This window comes from Mustela putorius, unplaced genomic scaffold (genome assembly GCF_011764305.1).
Source record: "Mustela putorius furo isolate JIRA1106 unplaced genomic scaffold, ASM1176430v1.1 tig00003863_pilon_pilon_pilon, whole genome shotgun sequence".
Lineage (NCBI taxonomy): Eukaryota > Metazoa > Chordata > Mammalia > Carnivora > Mustelidae > Mustela > Mustela putorius.
Window position 1 is genome coordinate 1,588,382 of NW_025422015.1, and position 27,511 is coordinate 1,615,892.

General features: G+C 37.0%; 1 protein-coding gene across 3 annotated transcripts in view; it reads right to left on the minus strand.

Annotated features, from left to right (window-relative positions):
* Positions 1–27,511, minus strand: part of BCKDHB (branched chain keto acid dehydrogenase E1 subunit beta) — a 222,573-nt gene that overhangs the window by 130,011 nt on the left and 65,051 nt on the right. Inside the window, exons 7-11 of one of the 3 annotated variants that reach the window (XR_006602304.1) lie at positions 20,260–20,357; positions 17,952–18,062; positions 16,164–16,563; positions 14,805–15,019; positions 11,518–11,679 (exon numbers count right to left, since the gene is read on the minus strand). Coding sequence is in view for 1 of the 3 variants with exons in the window: in XM_004752815.3 (XP_004752872.1) it covers positions 17,952–18,062; positions 20,260–20,357 (209 nt within the window). In the remaining 2 variants the exon portion in view is untranslated. The remainder of the gene's footprint in view (positions 1–11,517; positions 11,680–14,804; positions 15,020–16,163; positions 16,564–17,951; positions 18,063–20,259; positions 20,358–27,511) is intronic. The other 2 variants (XR_006602305.1, XM_004752815.3) reach the window with 2 other exon arrangements.

A 27,511-nucleotide genomic window follows, 5' to 3' on the forward strand; every position in this document is an offset into this window, starting at 1 on the left:
CTCCCATTAATGAGGAACACACAACCACAAGAGGCAATTCATTTCATTTTTTGATAGTTCCAACTAACTTATAGTCCCTTTAAGGACAAAACTAATAAATAGCCTTTTTCATTTTGACAGAAAATCACTCTCCTGCAACTTCCACCAAGCATTTCCAATATTATACCCTAGAGTTTCACATCATGAATCAGTTTTAACATCTACAAGGCAATTCTTTTTTTTTTTAACTTTTCATGTAACTTTATTGTAATTTTATTTTTTTTTTTCAGTATTCCAAGATCCATTGTTTATGCACCACACACAAGGCAATCCTTAAAGCCCTTTCAGAAAATAAAACTAAATCAAGCAGTTGATTTCTTCTACATGATAATCAACAGCCAAGTCTTTTGGTCCTTGCAATGATGTCATTCAGCTGTCAATCACGTAGGCTGTATTTATCACATGCACGTATCTGTCTGGTTGGTTCACTGTCTTTACTGGCTTTAGGGCAGAAGATCTAGTGTGGCTGCCAGTCACGTGATTTGTTTTCCTTGATTTACTGGCAAGACATAAAAGTAATTTTGTTCCCCAATAATGACAGACATCTGAAATTTGGTCAACTCCAATGGAAGAATTTATTATTTTAAAAAGCTTACTTTCCTTTCTTCCTCATCTCCAATGCTGAATTGTGGTTCTTGGTCAAAGAAGTACAAGAAGTACTCGGGCTGTAAGTGCCAAATCCATTCTCTCAAAAACACTACCTGTGTGAGACATTTCTGTTGTCCTTCTCAGTGAGCCAGGACTCCATATAATGAAGTCAATAGTTTCTATTTTCTACTTTATAATTCAATCAGTTCGATACTGGGCTTTAGAAATATCACATTCAATATCTGCTATCATTACTATCAATCATTCAATATTGTTCAGTGGTTTAGCCAAACAAGAAAAAAAAAGTAAGTATATAGATTACAAGAGACACAATCGGTCTTACCTGCAGAATAAGATAATCAACCTAGAATATCAACTAAGAAACTACTGAAAGGAGTTGAGATTTTGGTGAAAGGACAATACACTGAAATACAAAAATCACCCTGCTTCTTGCTTAAAAAAAAAAAAAAAGATAAAGAAAAAATAGAGCAGCTTTCCAGCTCAAGCTGATAGACTGAATATATGCTTTTTTACCTTCCCTTTCCTAAGACAGGAAATGAATACAAAAGGAAAAAAAACCTAACAGCCGAAACAACCAAGTTGGGGGAGGGGGTAGTGATTACTAGACAAAAGAGACTAAAACAAGAGTCTTATGGATGTGTGATGAAGAAGCAGACCAAGAGCAGAAGGAGCTAAATCCCAGACACATGGGCGAGGGAGGGTGTACAAGGGAAGAGGAAACTAAGCTCCCCTGAGACCCCAGATGGGCTCACCAGCAGGTGTGGAAGGTGGGTGTAAGAACCGGGAATGATAACAGGGGAATTAAATAAAGCAGCTGTACCAACTGCCCCCCTTCCCCCAAATACAAACACATCTTTCCAACCCTGACCTCAGAGACAATCCAGGCAAAGAAGAAAGTCTATGATAAAACCATTCAAATTGCCTACAAAGATAGGCCTGTTCTGTGAGGGTCGATGTCCAAAAGGCAAGCCTACTTCATTTGTGTATTGAGAGGTACCCCCTTCCTCATGCCTACAGACACTTCCCATTTACCTACCCACATGCACAGACAGACCTGCTCAACTCTTCCCACAGAGATAACTGCTGAGGAAAGAGATCTATAGGAAAACACCCACTCAGGGCTCCAAAATAATCAAAAAGAACAAAAAATAGATACTACAAAAGAAACAAACTATTGAAGAAACAGAGATGATTTACCAAATCAAACTTTTCAAAAGCCTATTATTTTATAATATAAATAACTTTCATATTATATTGGTATACCCAGGACAACTGAAGAGGATATGGCACAAAACGACAGCAAAGTCCAAAAAGAACAGAGCATAAGAAAAAAAAAAAAAAACTGCTGAAATTAAATTATTCAAAATAAGAATTAAAATTAAAAAGAGAAGAAATGGTCAAAACACTACAAGAACACAACAGGACAAAAAGTAGATTGGAAAAGGTGAGAGACACAGAGGATCAATCTAGAAGGGCTATTATCTAAACAATAAGTTTTTTGAAAAGGTAATATACAAAAGAAAAAGGATATAATTATTCTTAAATAAGTAATAAGGTCCCAGAGTAAACGCATGAGAAGCAAAATAAGATGACTGAAAAAGACTCACTCTGAGACGCACACATATGGCATTTCTGTATAAAAGGACAAATAAATAAAAGTTTTCAGAAAAACAAACATATAGAACAATCACTTACAGAAGGATGAAAATCACACTGGCAACACATTTTCTTACCCCAATATAATACGAGTAGATAGAGAAGCATTATCTTTAAACTCCTAAGGGAAAGTTACTGCAAACATAGAATTCTTATCCAGCCAAATATCAACCCAGTGTGACTGCAAAACACAAACATGTTTTTCACCCAAATGTAGGTGTCCTGAGAGCCTCCCACACTCACACAACTTCCGCTTGATGAAGTTAATTTGTATGTTCGTTAGCAAAATGAGGGAGGAAACCAAGAAAACAGTGTCTTTAAGAGTGCAATGGAGAAATATTCTTGAGGATGAATTTGTAGCATAGTTAAGGAATGACAGTTAAGACTGGAATAGAAGGCTCCTAGGGGTTAAGAAAAGTGGATTCCAAGTGATAGTATTGATCTTCAAGATATATTAAAGGCTGACTATGCTTTTTCAAGGAGAAAAGAAGAGACAATTTGAAATTTTTTTAAAACTCCAGAACAATCCAAGAGAACATTATGGCCCAAATACGAAGCATCTAAAATGTGACAAGATTTTATGGAACTAATGCACCATAAGAAAAGACAAACCTTTGTTCTAGAGGCCAAGAATATCTCCTTTTAGGTGCCTAGGGGCAAAGACAACTGGACTAAAGTTAAAAAGAAAAAAAAAAAAAAGGAATAAAATCTTGGTCAGCTCTGTGGTTAAAAAAAACATTTATGTTGTCAAAATAATATCAAGAGTATTTATTGGTTTTTAACTTTTCAAATCAAAGTTTGGAAGGTTTAATTATGGTTATAGTACAGAATAGAATGTTATCAGTCTCAGCTATGTAAAAATAAATAGTTGATACAAAATAGGAATTGGAAGAAAAGAAAGAGATGAAGACAAGAGTAGAAGGCATTAATGTCATTTTCTTACACAGTGAAATATGGAGGGATACTAAGAAAAGTTAATAGAATAAGATAAGATCTAAAAATTTATTAAAATCAAGAAGACACCAAGATGGCCAACAGACACATGAAAAAGTCCTCAACATCACTCAGCATCAGGGACATGCAAATCAAAACCTCAGTGAGATACCACCTCATACCAGTCAGAAAGGCTAAAATTAACAAGTTAGGAAACAAGAGGTGTTGACGAGGATGCAGAGAAAGGGAACACTCCTCCATTGCTGGTGGGAATGCAAGCTGGTACAGCCACTCTGGAAAACAGTATGGAGGGTCCTCAGAAAGTTGAAAATAGAGCTACCCTATGAACCAGCAATCGTGTTACTGAATATTTACCCTAAAGATACAAATGTAGTGATCCAAAGGGGCACATGCATCCAAATTGTTTATAGCAGCAATGTCCACAACAGCCAAAGTATGTAAAGAACCTAGATGTACGTCAACAGATGAATGGATAAAGAAAATGTGGTATATGTATACTATGGAATACTATGTGGCCATCAAAAAAACAAACACAAAATCTTGCCATTTGCAATGACATGGATGGAACTAATGAGTATTTGCTAAGTGAAATAAGTGGATTAGAGAAAGACAATTATCATATGATCTCTCTGATATGAGGAATTTGAGAAGCAGGGCAGTCGTGGGAGGAAGAGAGGGAAAAAAATGAAACAAGATGGGATCGGGAGGAAGACGAACCATAAGAGACTCTTAATCTCAGGAAACGAATTGAGGGTTGCTGGGAGGTGGGAGGGAGGGATAGGGGGCTGGGTGATGGACATTGGGGAGGGTATGTGCTATGGTGAGTGTGAAATGTGTAAGCCTGATGACTCACAGACCTGTACCTCTGAAACAAATAATACATTATATATTATTTAAAGAAAAATCAAAAGACAATCAGTAGAATAAATAAAATAACTCAAAAATGGGGAAATGATAAGGTGAAGCTAACAGGTAACAACTGAGTGTGAAATAATTTTTTTAAATGATAAGTGAAGATGTACATACAATGATATATACACATGTAGACATATATATACATTTGTGAATATGTGTGTATTGGACCTCTCTTATTATGGGATAACCCAAAACTTTTAATGCATTCTCCTTTTTTTAAAGATTTTATTTATTTATTTGAGAGACAGAGAGAGACAGTGAGATCACGAGCAGGGGGGAGGGTAGAGAGAGAAGCAGGCTCCCTGCTCAGCAGGGAGGGACTGATGTGGGACTCCATCCCAGGACCCTGGGATCACGACCTGAGCCAAAGGCAGATGCTTAACCAACTGAGTCACCCAGGTGACCCATTCTCCACATTTTTATAGTTTTTTACATTCTTCCTTGAAGAAGTGGAATTGATAATTAAGGAAATTATTTTTGAGTCTCCATCATAGCTAAGATCAAGATGTAACCTAGGCACAGTCAATCAAACCCAATTCATCAGTGAACTACATGAGGGACTGGGCTAGGGGAGTCCATTTTTCTGGCACAAGGTATGAAATATGTTTTTAGGTCAGAGTCAGCAGCAACTGGCCTAGATGTTGGCATATTCGCCCCAGCACATTAATGTTTTATGATGCTAAGAAACACAGTAAGAGGCAATGCATAACCACAGAGCTGAGAGCCTCAGAGAAAAACAGTTCCATACACTAAGCCTCTTGACTCAGCCTAGCCCATCTGTTCTGTTTTAGAAGGGTTTATTGCATGGTTCTCCCCAACTTTTATGCATTTTGCCCTTAACTTCATAACCCAGCAGGTTCACTCCTTCCTGACTCTAGCTTCAAACCTTCCGTGCTCTAGAAACAAAGCTGTATATGTTTTGAGCTATTTGCTGAACCTACTTCCGTGCTCTAGAAACAAAGCTGTATATGTTTTGAGCTATTTGCTGAACCCTGTTATTTTTGGTATATGTTTAGAATCCAGGTCTTTGCAGAAATAAATCAAGTATTATGACAAAAATATCCATATAATGTCTTAAAGATATGGAAGTGGCCATCAGAACAAAACAGAGAAGTGGTTAGAAGTGGCGGTGTTTAGGGGTGGGCCTAAAAACAGGGATGGAAAATATTGTTTTGCATTATATGCTCTGCTAAACTGTTACTGACATGTAATGTATTACTTTAATTTTTTTAACCTCTCCCATTACACACAGAAAAGGCAACAAAAGAATAAACTGTAATAATAATTATGTCATTCACAATAACAACAAAAATGCATACAGTACGAAAAAATAAACTTAAGATGTGTAACAGCTACAGAAGAAATCATGTTAAAAGAGAAACAGAGAAAAAACCAAGTTCTTGGAAGAAAAAGCAACAAAAACATGTGACAGGGAGTGTGTGTGTTTGGAAGGCTTGACTATCCAGGACTGATAAGGGTGGTTTCAATTTTGGAATAGAAAAATTACAGAAGTAAATGGTATTACTCCTTAATTTTACTTTTTAAATCTTTTGAAGACGATAGTTTTAATAAAGTTTTAAGTTAAATTGTAACTGCTAGACATTGTAAAACTGGAGTATTATAATAGAAAAGGCAAGAAAAACTTGCCAATTATAGCATAAATGCTACAATTTCCTAAATGTAAGTACCAGTTTGATGGCCATCAAAAAAAAGAAAAAGAAAGAACAAATGTAGATTTCTTACATTGAACCTAAAATGTTAAACTAAGAACACAAAGTACCTATGAGCTTTTTTCACTATGAAATGAGGTAATGGATTTCTTTCTTTTCACTGCTTTCCCTACTAGCAAAACCAAATAGTTTCAACAAAATGAAAATCTTGAGTGAAACTCAAACAATTTAAGTGTATAAGGGGACATATTAAGTAGGATTAGAAATGGAAAAATATAATTATAAAATTTAATCCTGCTTTCTCCAGTTCCATGTAGAAGTAAAAAAAATAATGCCAAATGAAATGAAATATGGTAGTGTGATTTACAAGGTGTATACATACAGTGTTTAGGAATGTTCTATTCTTTTAAAAAGTGTTACACAGGTGGGCAAATGTGAAAGAAAACTCTTGAAATGTTATAAAATATTTGCAAGCTCAAATTTAGAAGCATTTCATCAATAAAATTCAAACGATGATTTTTAAAGCATGAAGTTAGATAACCATCAAATAACTATTCTACCATGAGGCACGGGGATACTATGAAAATGTCAGCATTCCAGAATTTAAGATATAAGACCGAACTGCAGTTCTGCCACTCATTAGCTGAGTCACTTTGGAAGGTTTCTAACCTTTCTGAAAGACAGTTTCCTTATCTCTAAAATGGGAACAGAAATTCTTAGCATAGAGAATGGAAATGCCTCTGTCGGAACATTTTACGGTCCTGACAAAAAGCCCCGCAGGAAAGAAACAGAAATGACTCCTGCTGGTAAACACATAGCAACCGCCAATATCTTCTACACGTACAAGTTACATTCAAATTATATCCCAAATCACAGTTATTTCATCACATCTGAAAAATATTTACAAAGTCTGCTCAAACTGGTTGAGAAGCTGCATGCTTTAATAAAAGCAGAGGCCAGCAACCTTCTCAGCTGTGTGACCAGGAACAAGTTACTCAGTTTCCTCACCTATAAAATTATGACGGTGACATCTAACTAGAACTGTTGTGAATACTAAGGAAGCTATGCATAAAACATGCTGTCTTAAACTCTGACCTACCACTCACCAGTGGTATGTCAAGCCTTGTTATATTTCGTATATTTCACAAAGTTACATCAGAACCCAAGCACTATCCTAATCTTCTTCAAGACATACCTAAAACATAAGTCATACTAAAAATGGATCTGGTAGACGGAGTGATACTCTCAGGGTGTTTTTTTCTACAGAAATTAGCAGTTTCTTTTTTTTTTTTTTTAAGATTTTATTGATTTGACAGATCACAAGTAGGCAGAGAGGCAGGGAGAGGGAGAAGCAGGCTCCCTGCTGAGCAGAGAGCCCCACGTGGGGCTCGATCCCAGGACCCTGAGATCATGACCTGAGCCAAAGGCAACCGCTTAACCGACTGAGCCACCCAGGTGCCCAGAAATTACCAGTTTCTCTGTTAATTTCTTCCACTGAAAGACTGACTGCTTACTATATATTTCATGCTATTTTTGACATGCAATAATAAGATCATTCAACAAATATTTACTGAGTTTCTTCTCTATACTGCACACTCTTCTAAATTCTGAGGGACACGGTAATGAACAAAATTCACAAGACTCCCCCACCCTCATGGAACTCCAAGGAATCATCCAAGGGCCACCATGTAGGGCAATAAATGTAGTCATCACATCCCAAGTATAGCACCTAGAACGTGCTCCAATTCGTACAATTAACCAGTTGTGGTCATGACAAAGAAAATCCTATATGAACCATGAGTTGTCAAAAGCGGAACCAAGTTCCAAATTGTCAGCCTTCCTATTTTAGAACAGAGCAGCAATTCTTATCAGAAAGAATGACCTGCCTTCCCTGCCTGCATTCTCTGCAAGGTCAACCCACATCCAAAATAATTCCAAACTAAAAATGATATTTTCATTATTCCTAAAGGAAAGCACTTATTTTTACCCCAGATAGTATTGAGTCTAAAAAAGTTTTTGAATCATTTCTTAGATTATTTTATATCAGAAGCTTATAATAATCATGAAAGAAACACGTGAAATTTTAAATATACAGCCTAAAATAACTTTACTTAGAGTCTACATCAGAAAAACACCTACTTCTCTCAACAATTAAATACACCATGCTAAATCCATAATAATTTTAAACCTAAATATCATTGCACCATCAAAGAGGCATATAATTTTCATCTGGGCATATTCTTTGATTACATGTTTTTATCAAAAACTTATTTAGAGAGTGAAAGAAAAGCACAGAGGGAGATTTCTAATTTGTTTTCAGTCAAATAAACGATCGTTTGTTCTGCTAAACACATTAAAGATAACATTTGGGATACATTATAATATATGCTCTAGGAAAAAAGCGCCCTGATACTCTTTATTCTGAACCTCAACATAAGATATGCTTAATTTACAATGACAGAGTCAGGCCCCATTATGGAAACCTAGTGATACTAACCATGAAACTTGGCTTAAGAGAGGCCTCTAGTGGTTACAGGTAATTACTAGCTCTCCTGCCCACCCCCGCACTGTGGTAATGTTCTTATTCTCTCATTCATTCTCCTATTCCCTCCCCTCTACCTCGCCAATTAAAAACTTCCAAGAGCTAGTATTCAACCAGTGAATTATCAATCAGGTCCAAGAAATTGGACTAAAAAAATGTATGTAACTGGGAGTACTAAGCCATTATAGGTTCTCTAAAGGCAAATTCTCCAACTTCCCCACAGAACCAATTTAGAGCCATTCACACCAATACAGACCCTAAATATTACCTTGCAAGTGTTAGTAATCTTACTAAAAATGAAACCTAAGGTAATCCAAATTGATCTTATGAAAATAAAAAACCTAAAGGCTACAAAATTATAATTAAAGTCATAAAATGTAACCCATATGTTTTTACGTTTATCTTCAATGGTACTTTGGGTCTTCTCCATCTGCTTTGCACTATTCACAAATACACTAACACCAGGTGCAAACAGAGAGAGTAAGCAAACTTGGTTCTTTATATATAAATGATTAGCCACACCCAGATGACCAAGGTTTAACTTCTTCCCACTTCTTCCCAGTTCCACTCCTACAATACCCTTTTCCCTTTTTATTGAAGGACTCTGCTCCCAGAACCTCCCCACCTCCACCCCTTTCCCCCGCCAGCCTCAGAACCTGCCTTAACTTTATCCAGGGTCCCAGTGAAGTCTTTGAAGCATGAAAATAGCTGGAGTGAAAGGACAGGAGGAGAGGATGTTGAATGCTCCCTCCCAACTGCGGTCACTTCCTCATTCCACAGCAAACCTACTTCCCCTTACTTCCAGCTTCTGTCCCACATTGTAGTGCCACAAAGGCCTTTCCCTGCTCCCAGGATACCCCCAAGATACTGAGACCACAGATGCCTCAACGTGCAGCCATGCAACAACCGTTGGCATCGATGACATATCATCAACTTTTGCTACACAAGTCAGGTTGAAAAGAGAAAAGAGAGGGAAAGCAAGAGAGAGAGAGAGGAAGTTCCTTTCTATATTACTTCCAAAGTTTGTTAAGAATTTAAAAGGTGGGACGCCTGGGTGGCTCAGTGGATTAAGCCTCTGCCTTCAGCTCAGGTCATGATCTGAGGGTCCTAGGATTGAGTACCACATCGGGCTCTCTGCTTGGCGGGGAGCCTATTTCCTCCTCTCTGTCTCTCTGCCTGCCTTTCTGTCTGCTTGTGATCTCTGTCAAATAAATAAATAAAATCTTAAAAAAAAAAAAAAAGAATTTAAAAGGTAACAACCCATCTCCTGTGTATCTCAAAAAAAAAAAGGTAGATTACTTTGGGGGAGGAGGGAGAGACTTTGCAACAGTATCTCGTACCAGTATGCTTGAACAGAGAAAACCCCTAATCAGAAGCAGTGCCTAATAGCTATGATGGATGTTAAAAGTCACATGTCACTCCTGGGACCAGTAAGAAGACCAAAGGGAGCAGGTCCAGGCTGACCTCTTCTAGCTCCAAAGTCCTTCACAATGACCCACCTTACAAAACAGGCAAGGAAATAAGAGGAGAAAGGTTTGGAAAAACCCAAATTAGTATCATAAGGCTTGAAGAGTAAAGCATGTGTTCTTGATTCATGAGAAATCACTACAGGCCTTCCCTGGACAATGTACATGTCTCAGTTGTAAAGTTTGGTCATCCAGATCCCACGGCACCTGGCAATGATGTGACGGCAAAAGATAAAAGAAAGTTTAAATTTAAAGAAACTTAAAACCATGAAATTAAGCACAGAAATGTATCAATGAAGTAAACAACCATATACCTCAATAAACATAAATGTCAACACAGTGTAACAACTCATGTTCATTTGGATGAAATTTTTCTGAAAGATGAAATTTTATACTTTACATTTTCCTTGAGAAAAGTTGAAAAGGTTCTGGAAATATTGCCATTCAAAAGGTTAAGAAGTTTTAAAAACTACTACCCAGAAACAGTAACTCTCGTCTATGTAGAAAATTACCATAAGAACTCAATTCTCAGAAATTGTAAGATAGCTGAGGTTTACTGTAGTCACTTTCACTTTGCTTTTTGGAATAAATTGGTCCTGTTCTAATGAGAATTTAAGCAATAATTTCTATATACCATGATGAAAAATGGACAACTGTCAAGAAAAATAAAACACAAGGTCAAACTAAAACTCAAGACTTTAAAATAAATGCTTCAGCTTAAAACAGATATATTCATAAAGCACTATTCAAGAGTTACTTTTCAGACTTTTGTATAAGCACCAAAAATAAGAAAAAGTACCAAACTCAAAACATTTCACTATTAAACAGTTTCATCATCAAACTTTCTTTTGCTGATACAGCACAGCAAAAATCTACTGAATGCCAACCTAATTCACGCATTTTTTTTTTTTCAGGTACCAAGAAATCAGCAGTCAGCCAACAGACAAAAACCCCTAACCTCACAGAACTTAACCTCCTACCGGGGGAAGAAAAATTGACAATATAAATAATAAAGTTACACAATATACTAGATCATTTCATCTCTCTAGAAAAAAAGCAAGGAGGGGTAAAAGGGAGTCTTGGTGAGACGGATGGTATTCAATATTAAGTAAGTAGGTAAGAGACCTTGAAGGAGAAAATGGTATTTGAGTGGTGACCTAACAGTCACTTGGTTGAGAATCAAAGAAGAGCATTTCCTGAAGGGTGGACAAGTGGTAGGCTGTGGAAGGTGGTTGAGACAAGGTAAACCCCTGCAGACCATGGTAAGAAATTTGACTTTTCACTAATTTTAATGGGAAACTATTGAGGCCTTTTGAGACTAGAAGGGACCTGATGTGACTCACATTCGAAAGGATCAGTTCTGCCTATGACAAGGGACGAGCAGAAGTAAGACAGTATTTCGAGGCTATGGCCAAAACCCAGGTGAGCATGAGAGCTGGTGGGCAGATGTTGGACATACTGTGTAGGCAAAGCCAGCAAGATCTGCTTTAGAAATGAACGTGGGCAGGCAGAAGAAGAAAGAGAAAAATCAAAAAAGGTTCCAAAATATAAAGGCAAACCCTTATCTATTTCAATAATTAACATATTTAATCTTCAAATAAAGTATAAGCATGTCAAAGCTCTATGTCAATACTTTCTTCTCTATAAACATGTGGAAATCACCTACACTTTGTAAACTGTCATTTTTCTTTTCTTTTTTGCACTGTTGTAGGCATTTGATTTTAAGTTGAAGGACAGTATTATTCTTGAATCCTGAGTTTCTTTCAAAGATTGTCATTCTCCTGCCAAAGTCAAGTTCTTCTTTTCCATAAGCAGCTTCTCTGAATTTCTATACATTAAAAAAAAAAAAAAATCATTTCAAGTTGGACAGTACTTCAAGCCTAACTCTGTGCCTGGCCTCTGATTTTTTTTAACTTTTGTAGCTCGCTTTTTAACTCACTCCGAATGTGGTCTGTATCTCAGCAAGAAATCTATTCAAGCCCTCAACACTTAGCCAAGGTTCTTATCTCTGGGGAGCGTGAGAAGAACAGCTCCACTTAGGGGTATGGGTTTCTGGCTGAATGACCAAAAAAACTGCACCAGATCAGAGGACACCAAGGCTCTCCCTAAGTCTACAAAAAGGCTCACTACATTATAAATTCAAGAAAATTAATCAGTGGCAGCACTGTGATCTAACTCTACCCCAGTACAATGCTGTAATGACTATAACCTTACAACACATCTTGATTATGACACATTTGATAACTTAGTCCTCCAGCTTTACTATTCAAGATTGCCTTGACTAGTCTTGGCCTTACAATACATTAATAGAGTGTGTGCTTCAGTTTGCTTGCATCTTCTCTAATTTCTCAGAATAATGTTTTGTGATTTTCTGCATAGTTTTTACATACGCATCACTCAATTTCACCCTAGATGTTTGATTTTTTTATGCTTTTTCAAATGTTATCAATTTATTTTCTATTTGTTGCTGGTATTACACATTCCTTTTCTATTTTGTTGCTGGTATATAAAGATACAATTATTGTATATTGACCTTGTTTCCAGGGGTGTTGGTAAACTGAATTCTAATGATCTGCCCATAGATTCCACTAGATCTTTTTACATACAAATCACGTTATCTATGAGTAGTAAGTTTTACTTCTTTCTAATCCATATGATTTTTGTATCTCTTGCCCTTATGTGTGGACATCCTTGTTGCATTCTTGATCTCAATGGAAAAGAAGTCAAAATTTCAGTAGGAAATATAATTTTTGCTGTAGGCTTTTTATAGCTATTCATAGCTACAAGATAAAGCTGCTCTTTATAGATTCCCCTTCTATTTCTAGGTTACTAAGAAATTTTCATTATGAACAGATGCTGACTTTTAACAAATGTTTTTCTGTATTACAAAGATCATCAGAATTGTTTTTCCCATTTTCTTTTCACGTGGGAAACTCCATCAACCACAGTGTGAATGTTTGTGAATATCAAACACCCCTTGCATACTTGAAATAAACCCTTACTTTTATCTTTTTGTATATTGTTGGATTTGATTTTCCAATATTTTGATTTTTACATCTCCATTCATTAAAAAAATGTGTCTATAATCTTTCTTTATATACTGTCTGAAACAGATTTGATATAAAGATTGTACCAGCCTTATGTAAAGAATTTGGAAATATACCCTCTTGTTCTATTTTCTCTAAGAATTTGCATAAGAACTGTGTTTTAAAGAATTCACCAGCAAAGCCCTGTGGGTCTAGGGTTTTCCTTGTATAAGCATTAATTAAAATGGATTCAGTTTCGTTGATATATGACTATTGAGGTTTTCTAATTTTTATTTTTGAAAACATTGTATTTTCCTAGGTATCTGTCCATTTCACCCAAAAGTTATTTATAAAATTGTTCAGGCTATACTCTTAGTATATTTCTATTGTCTGTAGGCTCTGTGACTTCCCCCTTCTTCATACCTGGTATTTGTCATTCGTGTTTGCCCTGTTTTTTTCCATTAATCTTGCTAAAGTTTTATCAAGTACATTAGTCTCTCCAAAAATCTAATTTTTACTTTATTAAACTTCTCTACTGTACATTCTGTTTCACTGATTTTTGCTCTTTATCACTACATTTATCCTATTTTCTCTAGATTTGATTTTTCTTTCTGGAGATAGAAATTCAGATCACTAATTTTTTTTATTCTTACTCCTCTTTTCTAAATATATGTATTTCCGGTCATACAGCTCTCTCTGAGCATGGCTTTAGCTGAATCTTGAAATTTTTGATATTCAGCAACTTCATAACCCTTCAGTTCAGTATTTTTCTAATTTCTGTTTCAGTTTCTTTTACAACCTTTGATTTAAGTGTAAATTATTTAATTTGTAAGAAGTTGAGGCTTTTCTGGAATTCTGGAAATTCTAATTTCCATAAATTAGAATCCAATTTCTAACTGAATTCCACTATAGTCCAAACTTTAAATGACTTTAAACGTCTGAAGTTTAAGATTATATTTATGTCCTAGCATTTGGTCAATTTTGATAAATGTTCCATATTCAACTGAGCTAGGCATACTGTGGCATTTCATAATGTATACTAGATTTAATCCTTCTGTTTTTAATTACTTATATACTTGGGTTTATAGCTATCATCTATCTGTTTTCTAGTGACACACTGTTTTGTTTTGGGGTTTTTTTGTTTGCTTGTTTTGGGCTTTTTTTGTTTACATATTTTCCTTTCTTTTAGTTTAACCAAATACTTCCATTTATCTATAGGTCCCTTTTTAACTTGCTGGAAATATACTTTCACTATGATTTCAGTTGTTAGTCCTGAGGTTACAACATGCATCCCTAACTTACTATGATCTAATAAAAATATTACATTTAATAATTCTAGAACAATAGAATATTATAATCCCATGTATGCCCATTCTGACTAACTTATAGGATCATTTTCCTTCTGCCTAAAGAAATGCCTTGTTGTATTGTTTTTAGTAAAAATGTGCTGGTGAGAAACTCTCTCAATTTCTATGCGCCTAAGGTATTTTTTTTATTACATCTTAACTTTAGGAGTATGTTTTCAATGGGTACAGAATGTTAGGCTGGCATCTTTAGATGGTGATGTCCTTAAAGCTTAAGGAGAAATATTTTTCATATGGCTTCTGACCAATTCATTCTCTCCTCTTCTGGAATTCTAATCATATATGGGACAGATCTTTTAACCAGATCCCCAGTGTGTTTTATGCTCTCTTCTGCTCTAATCTATTCTATTTTTCCCCTCTCTCTGTGTTTCAGGTTGGACATTTTCTATATACTTGCCTTCTAGTTCATAATACTATCATCTACTAAACCCAGTAAGTTTGTAAACACATCCGCTGAGTTCTTACTGACAAATATTTCTTTAGTTCTACAATTCTCTCTCTCTCTCTCTCTAACACACACACATATACACACACTCCTCCAGGGTAATTCTTTACCTTCTTACCTCTTTTGTTCTTTTTCTTCCTTCTATATTCCTAAACATAATAAAATCTTTGTCTGCTAACTCCAATGACTGGATCGCCTCTGTTTCTGCTTTCTATTGTTTCTGTTTTCTCTTGGTTTGGAATCAAATTGTCCTGTCTCTTCATATACTTAGTAATTTTTTATTGAATGCTGATTCACAGAGGTTCCAGATGATGGGAGGACTGACTCCTTGTGCTGGGCAGACAGAACAGAAGGTAAGTTATATTAATCCAATAAGGAACTAAAAGGGAGAGAGGCTGTGCTGTGGATTTGCGAAGCTTCAATCTACTTCTTGTAGATCCTAAGACCTGATTCTACAATTCTCAACTGAGAATTGAGAGTATGGCTGATCTTTGACACTCCAGTCTCAAAAGATGGCTTGGCCTTCCAGGCATTTCCTGCTTAGTTTCCACCATACACAGCTGTAAAATTTGACGTTTATCTTGAAGGAGCCCAACTGTGTGTTTCAGCCCCCCTCCCTCCCAAGTTTCCTATTTTGTCACTACGACCCATGAAACATGGATCCTTTACAACCTGGGTTCTCAGTGTCTAGCTGAGACTTACTTGGCAGGTGCCCCCAAGCAAAAAGAGTCAATTTACCGTGCCCTTCAGGGCTTTCAACACTCTCAGTGATGTTCTTAAGCCATCCCCTCCCCTCGCACTTCCAACTTCCAAGGTAGGACTGTCTCCCAGGCACTTCAAAACTCAGGAATTTTTATTCTGCTTTTCAGAGGCTTCCAGCTTAGCTCTCTAATATCAGGTCCAGAACAGAGTAGATGAACCACTGGTTCTTGGTTCCTGGACCCACTCAGGTCTCCAATTTTGTAGCTTCCCTGAGCAACATTCAAACACTCTGCAGCTCTCTGTCCCCCAAGCCATTTTTCAGGATTATAACTTCTAAACAATGTTTCAAGGCTCAAGCAAAAAGAATGACTATGTTTTTTAAAACACAGTTAAATTCAGGCTGCATTAACCAATTCCTCAACTGCCCCAGAATCATTTTACTATGCATAATATGCTAATGTTTATGTATGTTCAATAAGTTGTTTTTGTTTTTGTTTTTTTAACCATTAATGGCCTTTTCTTGAGTAGGTATTCCAAAACATGCTTTTGGGTGTTGAGCTTAACATGTCATGAACAAAGCTAACAAATATAATTTTATTTTATGTCATGAACAAAGCTAACAAATCTAATTTTATCATAAAACAAAAGAACCAACAAAACACAGCACTAACTGAAAAAGATAATAAACATAAATTTTGATCACTACAGAATTCATGAAGAAAACTTAAGTATAGTTTAACCAAAAAAAAAAAGGAAGAAGAAGCAGCAGTCTCACTTTTAATGAGGTTTAGCTCTAGGGTCCTCTTCTTTAAAGTCATCTCCAAACCCTAGAAATATAACATGATGAAAGCACCCCAACACAAGACTAAAAGGATGAGGCCAGCAACTCAGTGGTTTGATGAATCACCTTTCCATTCAGGAGTCTCTGTGTCCTCTTTCATCTTTTCCAGCAGTAAAGGGCCCCAAGGAACTAGGATCTACATTCCGGATCACACAAAGATGCTATCAGTAGATTTAATAAAGGAGGGAGGGGGCATAGCCCACAAGCAAAGTTATGTAGAGGTAAATATAAATAAATAATTTCCCCCTTCTTTCTTCTTCTCTCTTCATTTTACCTTCACAATTAAGCGAGGAGTGTTGTTATATTTGTGTTTTACCATAAGCTGCTCCAAATTCTGTTTGGATGTATAAAGTATATAAAAATGTTAATATAGTTTAAAACTACTCACCCCAACCACTTAACAGTACTCCCCACTACAGCATAACAAAACATTATATCCCCATAGAAAAGCACCATTCACCCTATAACTACAAACCCCAAGAATAAATGGGGGATATGGCTGCAAAAAAGAAGCCCACTCTGGGGCAAAGGCTATCAGCTCCAGTTTAACCATAATTTGGAATATTTGGCTACTTGAAAGAAAACCCAGTGTTTAACCTGATTTGAGAAAGCCTACAAGAGGCACGACTCTCCTGCAGTTATAAGTAGTTCAACCTAAAATACTGCTCTTAATGATGGAAACTAGAAAGACTAAGAATATTGTAGAAGCCATCCATAACCATTTCAAGTGTCTAGATGATGTCAAGTGAGTCTACAGAACATTTACTATCTTAAGTCTTCCAATAAATTATAAAATAATCTTTACCTAAACATACCCTACGCTATACTCTAAGAGCAGCAGTAGCTGCAGATCTTTTTCACACGACTAACCTAAGAAACAGCAAAGCTATTCTTAAAAAATGATATAAAATACACTAGGTCTTAGAATTCACTTGCTATAACAGTAAATCAAGAAAAAGTAAGACATGCCACATTATCTCAACTTTAGTACATAAGACCATCACACAAAAACAGCTAAATCTTCCTTATAGACCACAATGGAAACAGATGCACTTGGGTTTATTAATATGAAAGCCATCAGTTATAACCAAGTAAATGAGAACTGAACTATATTCCTGAGAAGGGACTATCAAGAGTTTGCTTAGATTGAAAACTAAAAGCAGACGGAATCTCACAACATAACACTCAAACTGTGATTCACAGTACAAAGATTATGTAGAGAGGGTTGTTTTGGGGTTTTGTTATGTTTCTGTTTTTGTTTTTGGCTTTGTTTTGTTTTTTAAATAATCCATCTCCACCTCTTTTGGAAAGGAGACAAATGAAAATGCAGCCAACCCACTTAGTTGATTCTATTAAACCTTGCTTATCGAACCATAACCCATAAGTAGTTAAAAACACAGGTGACCTCAACAACCTGATATGCTCTCATTTGCACTACTCCATTACTTTCACAGCTCAACCCAAGCAGGATGCATGAAGGACACAGTTCCATAATATTTTAAACAAAGAACTATGGGAGGGAAAAACCCGCAAGTGATTGGTTTCCTTGAGCATTAAGCTGTGTATATAACATATGGTTCTGTCACAGCATAAGTTTCGAAGTTTTCAATCTGTTGAAAATGCTCACAAAGCTTGAAATTTCAAAACAATTCCTTGCAAACTGCCAATGAATCTGGTCCACAGGTTTAAGGAAATGACACTCTATCAACACTATATTCATACCTTGCAGACTGTATCTACATCCCAAGGTAGTATAGTCCTCAGATCAATGACTTCACAAGACACCCCCAGCTTCTCTTGAGCCATGGAAGCTACCTCTCGGATCACGTGAACCTGAAATAAAAATAACGGAAAATAACTACAGAGATTTAGACCCAAAAAGTCAGATGAATTCTGACATCATTAACAGAAAGAGTCTCTAAAGTCAGAGGAACTTACTAGCAATGGAGAATTAAATTTGTTTTAGATATGTTGAACCCCATATTTCCCCAAAGTAATCAAACATAGATGTCCAGAAAACAGTTGGAAAGATATCCTTAATTTCAGGAAAGGAAAGCGGTCATTAATAGAGACGCTGATTGTAAAGATACCAGCACACAGAAAGTGAAGTTAGAGGAGCAGGTTGAGTTTCTAGTGAAAGCTGTGGAAGGAGAAGTAAAGGGCGGAACTCATGGGACCCTGAAGAGGACCAACATTTATGGGGAAAATGGAGAAGGAGGAACTCACTTGAAGAAGAAAAGGGGAAAAAAGGAGGAGAAGGGGAAGGAGGAGAAGAGGAGGAAGAGGAGGAAGAAGAAGAAGAAGAAGAAGAAGCCCCAGCAGCAGAGGAGGAGGAAGAAGAGGAGGAGGTGCCTGGGTGGCTCAGTCAATTAAGTCACTAACTCTTAATTTGAGCTCAGGTCATGGCCTCAGGGTCATGAGATCGAGCCCTGAGTCAGGCTCCACACCTAGTGTGGAACCACTTGCGCAGGGTAAGAGAGGAAAGAAAAGGAAGGAAGGGAGGGAGGAAAAAGAAAAACCAGGAGACAATGTATCCCAGAAACCAAAGAAGAAGGTTTTCATGGAAACAGTTGTCTGTGTCATACAGTGTAGCAATATGGGATAAGGGTTAATTTAAAAATTAGAAAATTAGTGGGGCACCTGAGTGGCTCAGTGGGTTGAGCCTCTGCCTTCAGCTTGGGTCATGGTCTCAGGGTGCTGGGATCGAGCCCTGCATCAGGCTCTCTGCTCAGCGGGGAGCCTGCTTCTACCTCTCTCTCTGCCTGCCTCTCTGCCTACTTGTGATCTCTGTCTGCCAAGTAAATAAATAAAATCTTAAAAAAAAAAATAAAAATTAGAAAATTAGTAATGTTAGCATTAATAGTTTTAGTAAATCAGTGGGAACAGAACTCATAGGTATAAGAACATAAGGAATTAGTTAAGGAATTAAATACAGGTAATAGAAAATAGTCATTCAAGTTTAGTGATAAAAGAAAGGAGGAAATACACTGGTATTTAAGGGGAAAGTAGGGTAAAGAATAGGTATGTTTTAGAGAGGGAAGAAATATACAGCCTTTTAATAAAAGGGACATTGAAAGGAGAAATGCAGTAGAGGGAAGGGGCCACTCGTAAGTTACAGGCCTAGAAAAGGCAAAATGGAATGTGAAAGATCTGTAGAGGGAGCTCTGAAAACCACGGGACAAAAGAGAAAGAGGAGTAAAGGACTGGCAGCAGACACGGAAGGTGTGAGGAAAAGGTAAGTTATAGGACATAGCATCCAATATACTAACTTCCCTATTACAAAGAGAGGCGAAGATGCACACTGAGTGACAGAGATAAAGGTAAGAGTTTTTCCCACTGGCGGTAAGAAACCAGGAAAGCTACCTCTCCATGCCAAAAATCAAGTGGAAAAGAGAGTCAGAGGGTATAGTATTACACATGATTTCTTTTTCTTCACTTAATGCTGTACACGTTTTCTAAAATAAGTACTTCTTTCACACAGAAAAAAAGAAAAATGGACCATTTGTTTAGAAGAAGGAGATAGAGAAGAGGTAGATATCTCCATCCAGAGAGGAGTCTGGAGGCAGAATGACGTGATAACAAGCACTGGGGAAACTAAGGCAGATGAGTACCGAGGTTCACCGGAACACAGGAAGGTACAGAATTTTGAAGCTGGACTCCTGGCTGGTGTACATAGCTGAGCAAGCATCACAAGAGATGGCAGCAGATGTGATGAAAAAGACAGAAGTCAAGCACAGAAACAAGTATGAGGACATATAATGCATGCTTCAGAAGAAACAATTTCCCATGAGTACATTTCTATCAACTCAACAGATTTGTAAGCTTCACCACATGCATATATATTTTAATATGACTGAACAGGCACCTCACCCTCAACCAGAAGTCAGTACCAGATACAGATGTAGCACTAACAAGACTTAAATTTGACCTATAAGAAAAACAACACTTTGGATTTTTATATTATCAGGATTAAAAATGAGAGCTTCCAAGCACAACACGGACATCATCAGTTCTTAGAAATGTTACCGACCTGAGTGCCCCAGGCAACTAGAGTCACGTCACTCCCTTCCTGAATGACTTCGGCCTGGGACAGGGGAATGTTGTATGGTTCTACAGGAACCTGTTCAACTAAATATAGGACAGGGAAAAAAATAAAAATTTATTTTTTCTCATGTGGCGCTTGTGCATTAAGAGAATATAAGAATTTCACTGTGGCAAGCTTTCTTTTATTTTTCTCCCAAATTCCGTAAGTTACTTAAAACAAAAATAGCATTTATTATACGGCTCTATGACAATACTACACATATGAAAAAGTTGCATGTAAATGTAGAAAATATATCAGCTACCCTGGCACAGAAGAAGGACTTTGGGTAAAAAACTAAGAAAATCTTACAGTAAGGGCTTTGGTTGACAACACACCAATATTGGTTCATTAACTGTAACGAATATGCCATACTACTATAAGAGGTTAATGATACAGAAAACTGAGTGCAGGGTATATAGAAACTCTCCTGTACTAGCCTATCCTCGCACTTTTTCTGTGAATCTAAAACTGTTCTAAAACAATAAAGTTAAAAATTTTTACCATGTTTCCACTAAAACTTGATCCGACTGAATTAAGTTCTCAGACAAGTTTTCTATCTAGAAGTTGATGTAGGAGGGCGCCTGGGTGGCTCAGTGGGTTAAAGCCTCTGCTTTCGGCTCAGGTCATGATCCCAGGGTCCTGGGATCGAGCCCCGCATCGGGCTCTCTGCTCAGCAGGGAGCCTGCTTCCTCCTCTCTCTCTGCCTACTTGTGATCCCTGTCTGTCAAATAAATAAATAAAATCTTTAAAAAAAAAAAAAGAAGAAGAAGAAGAAGTTGATGTAGGGGGGCTTGAAACACAAGACACACAGAGGAGGGCCAAATTTTTAAGTATATTTCATTTTTACACCATGCATCTACAAATACCTCATCAACTACCGCAGCTGACACCACCGTAAATTTCAAAGCTGAATCCTTTTGACCTCAAGAAGATTCACTAGATCAGTTCCATTAGACCAAGGAAGAATAAGCCACTGGTAAGACTACTTCATGATTATTTTTGCCCAATCAAGTACATGCAATAGAAAGACTGAATTCCAGGGGAAATCATAAGGTGAATTTTTAAATGAAATTGAGTAAGAAGTTGATGGAATCGCTGCATTATGCTGGGAAGCCTTCTTAAATTCCCACCTGAGACTAGTCATACAGTAATTAATAGCGGTGGGGAGAAGTAATAGAAGTGGTTGGGGGGAAGAAAACAATCCCTTTTGTTAACTTTCTCTATAATCTTTTATCATTGTTGCATGGGGTTTTTTTTTAAATTTTTGAATTTTTTTTTTTTTTAATTCGATGAGCAAAGAAGGACAAACTAAAAGGTCCCATCTGTGCCCTAGTGAGTTGTCTGAACTCCACTGCCCAGAGTCCTCAATACCAACAACTTCCTGCGCGTCTGCAGGGGACAGCTTTCATGCTTTGTGTTATCCGGGCTTCTTAATCCTCTTCCTAAATTAGGGAAATGCCCCATATGATGAGGCAGGGCCCTTGGTCCACAAAAGTAAGGACCCCATCTGCACTTTTCCAGGCTTCATTGCAGTGATGGCACAAAATGTGGGCTCTGCTGATCTGACACACCCAGGCCAAGAGCAGCAGCGATCCAGGATCCATCCTAGAGTACTGGTAAGAATGGAGGCTGATTCGGCTTTCACGCTCAGTGGTGGCAACCATTCAAACTCTAGTTCCATGGCACTGTTAGCTGCTGGGGCATCTTTGCAAAACCAGTTACACAGTAGAATTCTGGGTACTGCTTCTAGACATACGGCTTCTAAGCTCAGTTCTTAGGCACACCGAAGATTTCTGAGCTGTTCACTCCTTCAATACATCTTTCTGCTTATATGGGCCAGAGTTGGAGTTCTGCTTGAAAATTAAGACCCCCAACTAATTCAGTGTCTTTTCAGATGCTCATAATATTGAAGTATGCACATTCATAAACATAGGTGAATCTTTTTTTCCACATATATAATCACCCTGATCTAAAGGTCTTCTTATCATCTCTCCTTTTTTCACTTGGCAATATATTTTGGTCATGTTTTCATGTCAAAAAACATAGTTTTTAAAATCATTTGTAAGTATAATCTATCAAATTTAATAGCACTGTTATCAGTGATGAGGAAAATTCTATTTCTCGTTTTTTATTTCCAATCCAACAGCATTTCTATAACCACCCCAGAGACAGAAATGAATATTTTTTAGATCACAGATATGTTTAAATAATACACTAAAATCTACCCAACCACTCAAAGCAGATGACAAGCTAATTAACAAACCTGAGGCATAAGCTGCTTTAGAAAACTCATAAGCATTAAAAGCATTTTTTAAAGTTTTTGTATAACAAGTAAACTACGTTGAGCCCGATACTTCTATCTAAACCAGTGGGTAGGTCAATTTTTGTAAACAGTATCTTACTGGAACACAGCCATTCATTTACATATCATCTAAGGCTGTTTTTGCCCTACAACAGCAGAGCTGAGGAGTTGACAAAAGACAGCATGGTCTACAGGCTAAAATTCTACTACCTGTTCCTTTACAGAAAAAGTCTGCCACCCTCAGTTCTAAACAGTGTTTTCAGAGGTTAATTCCAGCCCATTCATGGACAGCTTAAATCTAGTATTTGATGGACAGATGAACCAACAGATACACAGGCAGACAAAGGGACACACAAACAGGGAGACAAACATTCAACTGGAGTAGTACATTCTACATAGCAGTTCTCAGTTGCTAAACCAAAGCCATGGTCAACAACGATGCTCATGATATCCAACAAACATGGGAAAGGCAGCACATAAGCTCTTTGCCATCATCAAGTCTTCTTTCCTCTGGCAGCAAGATCTGCATGCCAACAGACAAGCCTTGAAGCCAGCACACCCTGTCTTGTCAGTGAGTCAATCGTTGTCGTTCAAGAATCCTGTCTTTCCCGCCTTTTAAATCAGCTGCCAAGTGATTAGCAAATCCCTGGAACACACAGTTCTAATGGCTGGCACACCAAAAGAAATGGGTTAGCATCCTGGCCCACTTCCTTTGAAAAGCTGCCAGTGAGTGACTAACTGCTTCATTGTATTAAATAAATTACCCAGAATAATAAGACCTCATTACTTTAACACTTAATTAAGGAACAACATGGCAAACAAAGTGTTGTTCTCCATCAACAAGATCGTGTAGAGAATTAGATTCAAGAAGAGTCTCTTATTAAAAACACCCCCCTCCCAAAAAAAAAAAATCTACTAGATTTGCATAAATTTAATCCCTGAGAGCAGACGAATGAGAATATGTTTGTTTATTTGAACTTGGCAAACATGTCACCCAGAGGGCAAGCCATAATTCACAGGTACTTTAGTTACACTAATTTAAAAGATACTTACTCCAAGAGACGGTTATTATTTCGAATGAGAACTCCTGCATTCCTACCCCATGACTATGTGCTTTTTGAAAGAGCACAGGTAAGAGAAGTAATAACAGAAAATTTCAGGAACCGAAGAGCCCCTATACAGTCCTATTACAGATTCCTGTTTTCGTAGCAGTGGGACCAACTGAGACCGCTCCATTTCACCAAATGCTGATTACATCTCAGTCTCAGCACTAATGAGCATTCCAGACAAGCCCTTGAGCATTGGACATATATTGACAAAAATGTGTCATCCGGAAAAATTAAGAAATCTTCCTAAGACCAAAATTTAAAAGATGCAATTTTGGGCTCAAATATCAGATCGGATTTTTTAAACATATTTTTTAAGTTCCACATATATGTGTCCCTTGTAGATGCACTTATATTCATGTTACTGTAGATGCACTTATATTCATATTACATGTGCACTTACAGGCTCATGGCATTAAGGAGTTCATTCCTGGCCCCGTTTTTATTTTCCATCCTTCCTCCTTCCTTTTTCCTTCTCATTTTGTCATTTGTTTGATTGAACACATTTTTAAAATAAAACAGTGGCCAAATGTATATGCTATGGACAATACACCTTTATTCATTTAATAGTTACTGCCTACCCAATATACGCAGACATCATACAAGACACGAATATGAAACTGAAAGGGGCAGCCCCTGTCTTTGACAAGCACACACTCAACTGGGAGTTAGAAGGATAGACAGACATGATCGGCAAACAAAAACGTGATACAATAGTGGGAATAAACCACTCTAGGAAAACAGAGGGAAGCGCCAACATAGTTGTAAGGATCGAGGAAGATCACCACCAGGGAGGCCACAACTGAGAAGGGTCTTAGAGCTAACAAGGAAATGAAGAGGGTATGCCGCGTAGAAAGAAAAATATATACAAAGAAATGGAGGTGTGACGTGTGTGTGCGCATCTGCAAACGAGTCAACACACATCGATGTGCTGTTTCAGGGAAGGGTGAAAGCTTTAAGTTACATACCCAAGTCCCTAGAAAAACCTTTTCAATTCTTTCTGGCTTCATATATTAATAACACATGTAGAAAGAGTCTGCAAGAAAATAATAACTCACCCTTAATGATGCAAGTTTCCCTGTGAGGCACAATATTACCATTACCGAGATAATAGGGTCATTTCTCTGCCCTGGCACTAATCTACAGTAATGCGAGTTTCCTCACAATTGCGAAAGTTGGTGGGCTTTATTCATATTGCATTATACACGATGCAGTGATAAAACATAAATGTTCTTCTTAAAAAAAATAGAGTATATTTCTAAAATGTTACTTCATGCTGCCTGGTTACTAACAATATTGGAAATCTTCATACTTGAGCAAGTATATCTCATTTGTCAGAATTTACAGTCTAATGAAGGAGAGTGGGCAAATCCACTCACCCAAAAACCCAATTCCCAGCCCTGTCTCTGCATCTGACTAATTTGGTGATCTCTGACAAAGCAATGTATTACTTTTCTTCCCTAGTAACCCATCTGTGAACTATGGAAAGCAGCATCTGTCTGTCTGTCTGCCACATCTAGGGACAGAACAAGGACATATTAAGTTAATCACACTGTGGATATCCTTTCAGTTCTTAGGAAGAGGACAATTCTATATTTGAATTAATTCAAGGATAAAGTCATTAAAACTACAAAGAAAGTTTTCATTCTAGGGACATTTATTCTTACTCCTGTATAAAACTCCTGTTTTTTAGCCACCAACCAATCTCTCTATATTACAATTGTTATTTTCCAAATAATCTTTCAGATGAGGCTACCAGTTATGGTCATACTTTGATAATTTTCACTTCTACACCAATAATTTGTTTTGGTACTGATGTTAGAGATGAGAAACTATATGAACAAGAAAAATAAGTACAATTTCTTCTAGTTATTACTTTTAAATTATTCCCCAAACACAGTTGTATCCAATTTCCCCCTCACCTCTTCACTTCAAATTACTGAAAATTTAAAGATTAACCACTTATATTAGCAAGACCAAATCAATATACTGTTAACCATATTATTTGTCTATATAAGCTGTCATTATAATAGTTGTTATAATATTATTATCTAATGAAAAGATAAAATTACCTTTCAATAAAGAATAATTAAGTGCTAAGCTTTTCATATTATCTAAGCCATGGTGATTACAGGGAGCATGTATGGACAGCATCAACGAATAGTTACAGATCGTGACAGATGAAAAAGACAAAGGAACAGTCTGTCCCAAAATCAAGGAGACTAAGACAACAGTAAATGGAGACTCTGGATTGGATCCTGATCCAGAAAGACGACCTTAGTAGGACTACTGATGAAATTTGGATTAGGTGTCTGGAGGAGTTAACAGTATTGGCTCACTGGTAATTTCCTGGGTTTGATCATTATTAGTAGAGTTATTCATGAGATTAACACCTACAGAAGATAAATGGGGAATACATAAAAATTCTTTGTACTCTTTTTGCAACATTTCCATTTAAACTTATTTCAAAATGCAAAGTTTAGCAAAATATTAACATTAAATTTTTTAAAAGGAGGCTGACCCATCTTAGTAAGTCTCCATGGATTCTGAGAAAATACAGTGTAATCTGATGGGCAAGTATGCAAAATTATGAATGTCACTAAACACCAAGTATGGGAAACTGAGCTAACTATGAGGCATGATAGAGGCACTGTAGGTTCATACTGCCTCGTGAAACAATCTCTGTCTTTTGAAATATCAGTACAAATAGAAAATGAGTTTACTAATAAGCTATCCAGTTGCAAAAGAAGTACAACCACATTTAGTATTGTGTACATTAACTTCATGTACCTGGGTGAACTTAACCAAAGTTCTGACGATACAGAGACATAAAGATGGGAAGACATAAATTCATTATCTGTGCATGCCTGTCAGTTTTTTGCTGGAATCTCTTCACCACTAAATAAAAACCAGTAACCATCACACTGTCTAAATATAAACACAACATTCAAGTCAGAATCAGCAAGTATCTTGCATGTAACCAGGAGACTCGTCACACGGAGATACAAAAACATTTGAAACCTTACAATCATTGGTGTTATTGTTTTAGAAGGTCATGTTTTCTTATTGCTAAAATGCCACTGAAAAGTAACATCTATATTATTTTAAACTGAATGGTGACATTGAGAACATAGTGACAAACAATATTAGATGGGAAGGCCTGGACCCATTTCAACTCAAATGCACTCTAATTCTGGGGCGCCTGGGTGGCTCAGTGGGTTAAAGCCTCTGCCTTCAGCTCAGGTCATGATCCCAGGGACATGGGATCGAGCCCTGCGTCGGGCTCTCTGCTGAGCAGGGAGCCTGCTTCCTCCTCTCTCTCTCTGCCTCCTTGTGATCTCTGTCAAATAAATAAATAAAATCTTTAAAAAAATAAAATTAAAAAAATGCACTCTAATTCTTTTCTTGGTAATTAATTCATTTGAAAATCCCACATTCCTAATTTTTTGTGTGTGTAATGAAACAAATCAGGCTCCTTTTCAGACTAATTTGCAAACATAACACAAAAGCAACGGTATGATCAAGCAACCAACACATTCCTTACACAACTTCAAAATTAACCTCATTACATTTCCCTATCTCATTTAAGGTAACAAAAAAGCTTTGAGGCTGACAATATTGCATAATATGCATCAGTATCCTTAATTTATACACTAAAATTTAACCACTTTGTAATGTAACTTGTTCAATTTTTGCAATGACTTAGTATTTTTCCCTGTACTCTTTCAGTATGCAGCATTTAATATTTAATAAAAGTTCTCCCATATGCAATTTTACTAGCAGCTGTCCC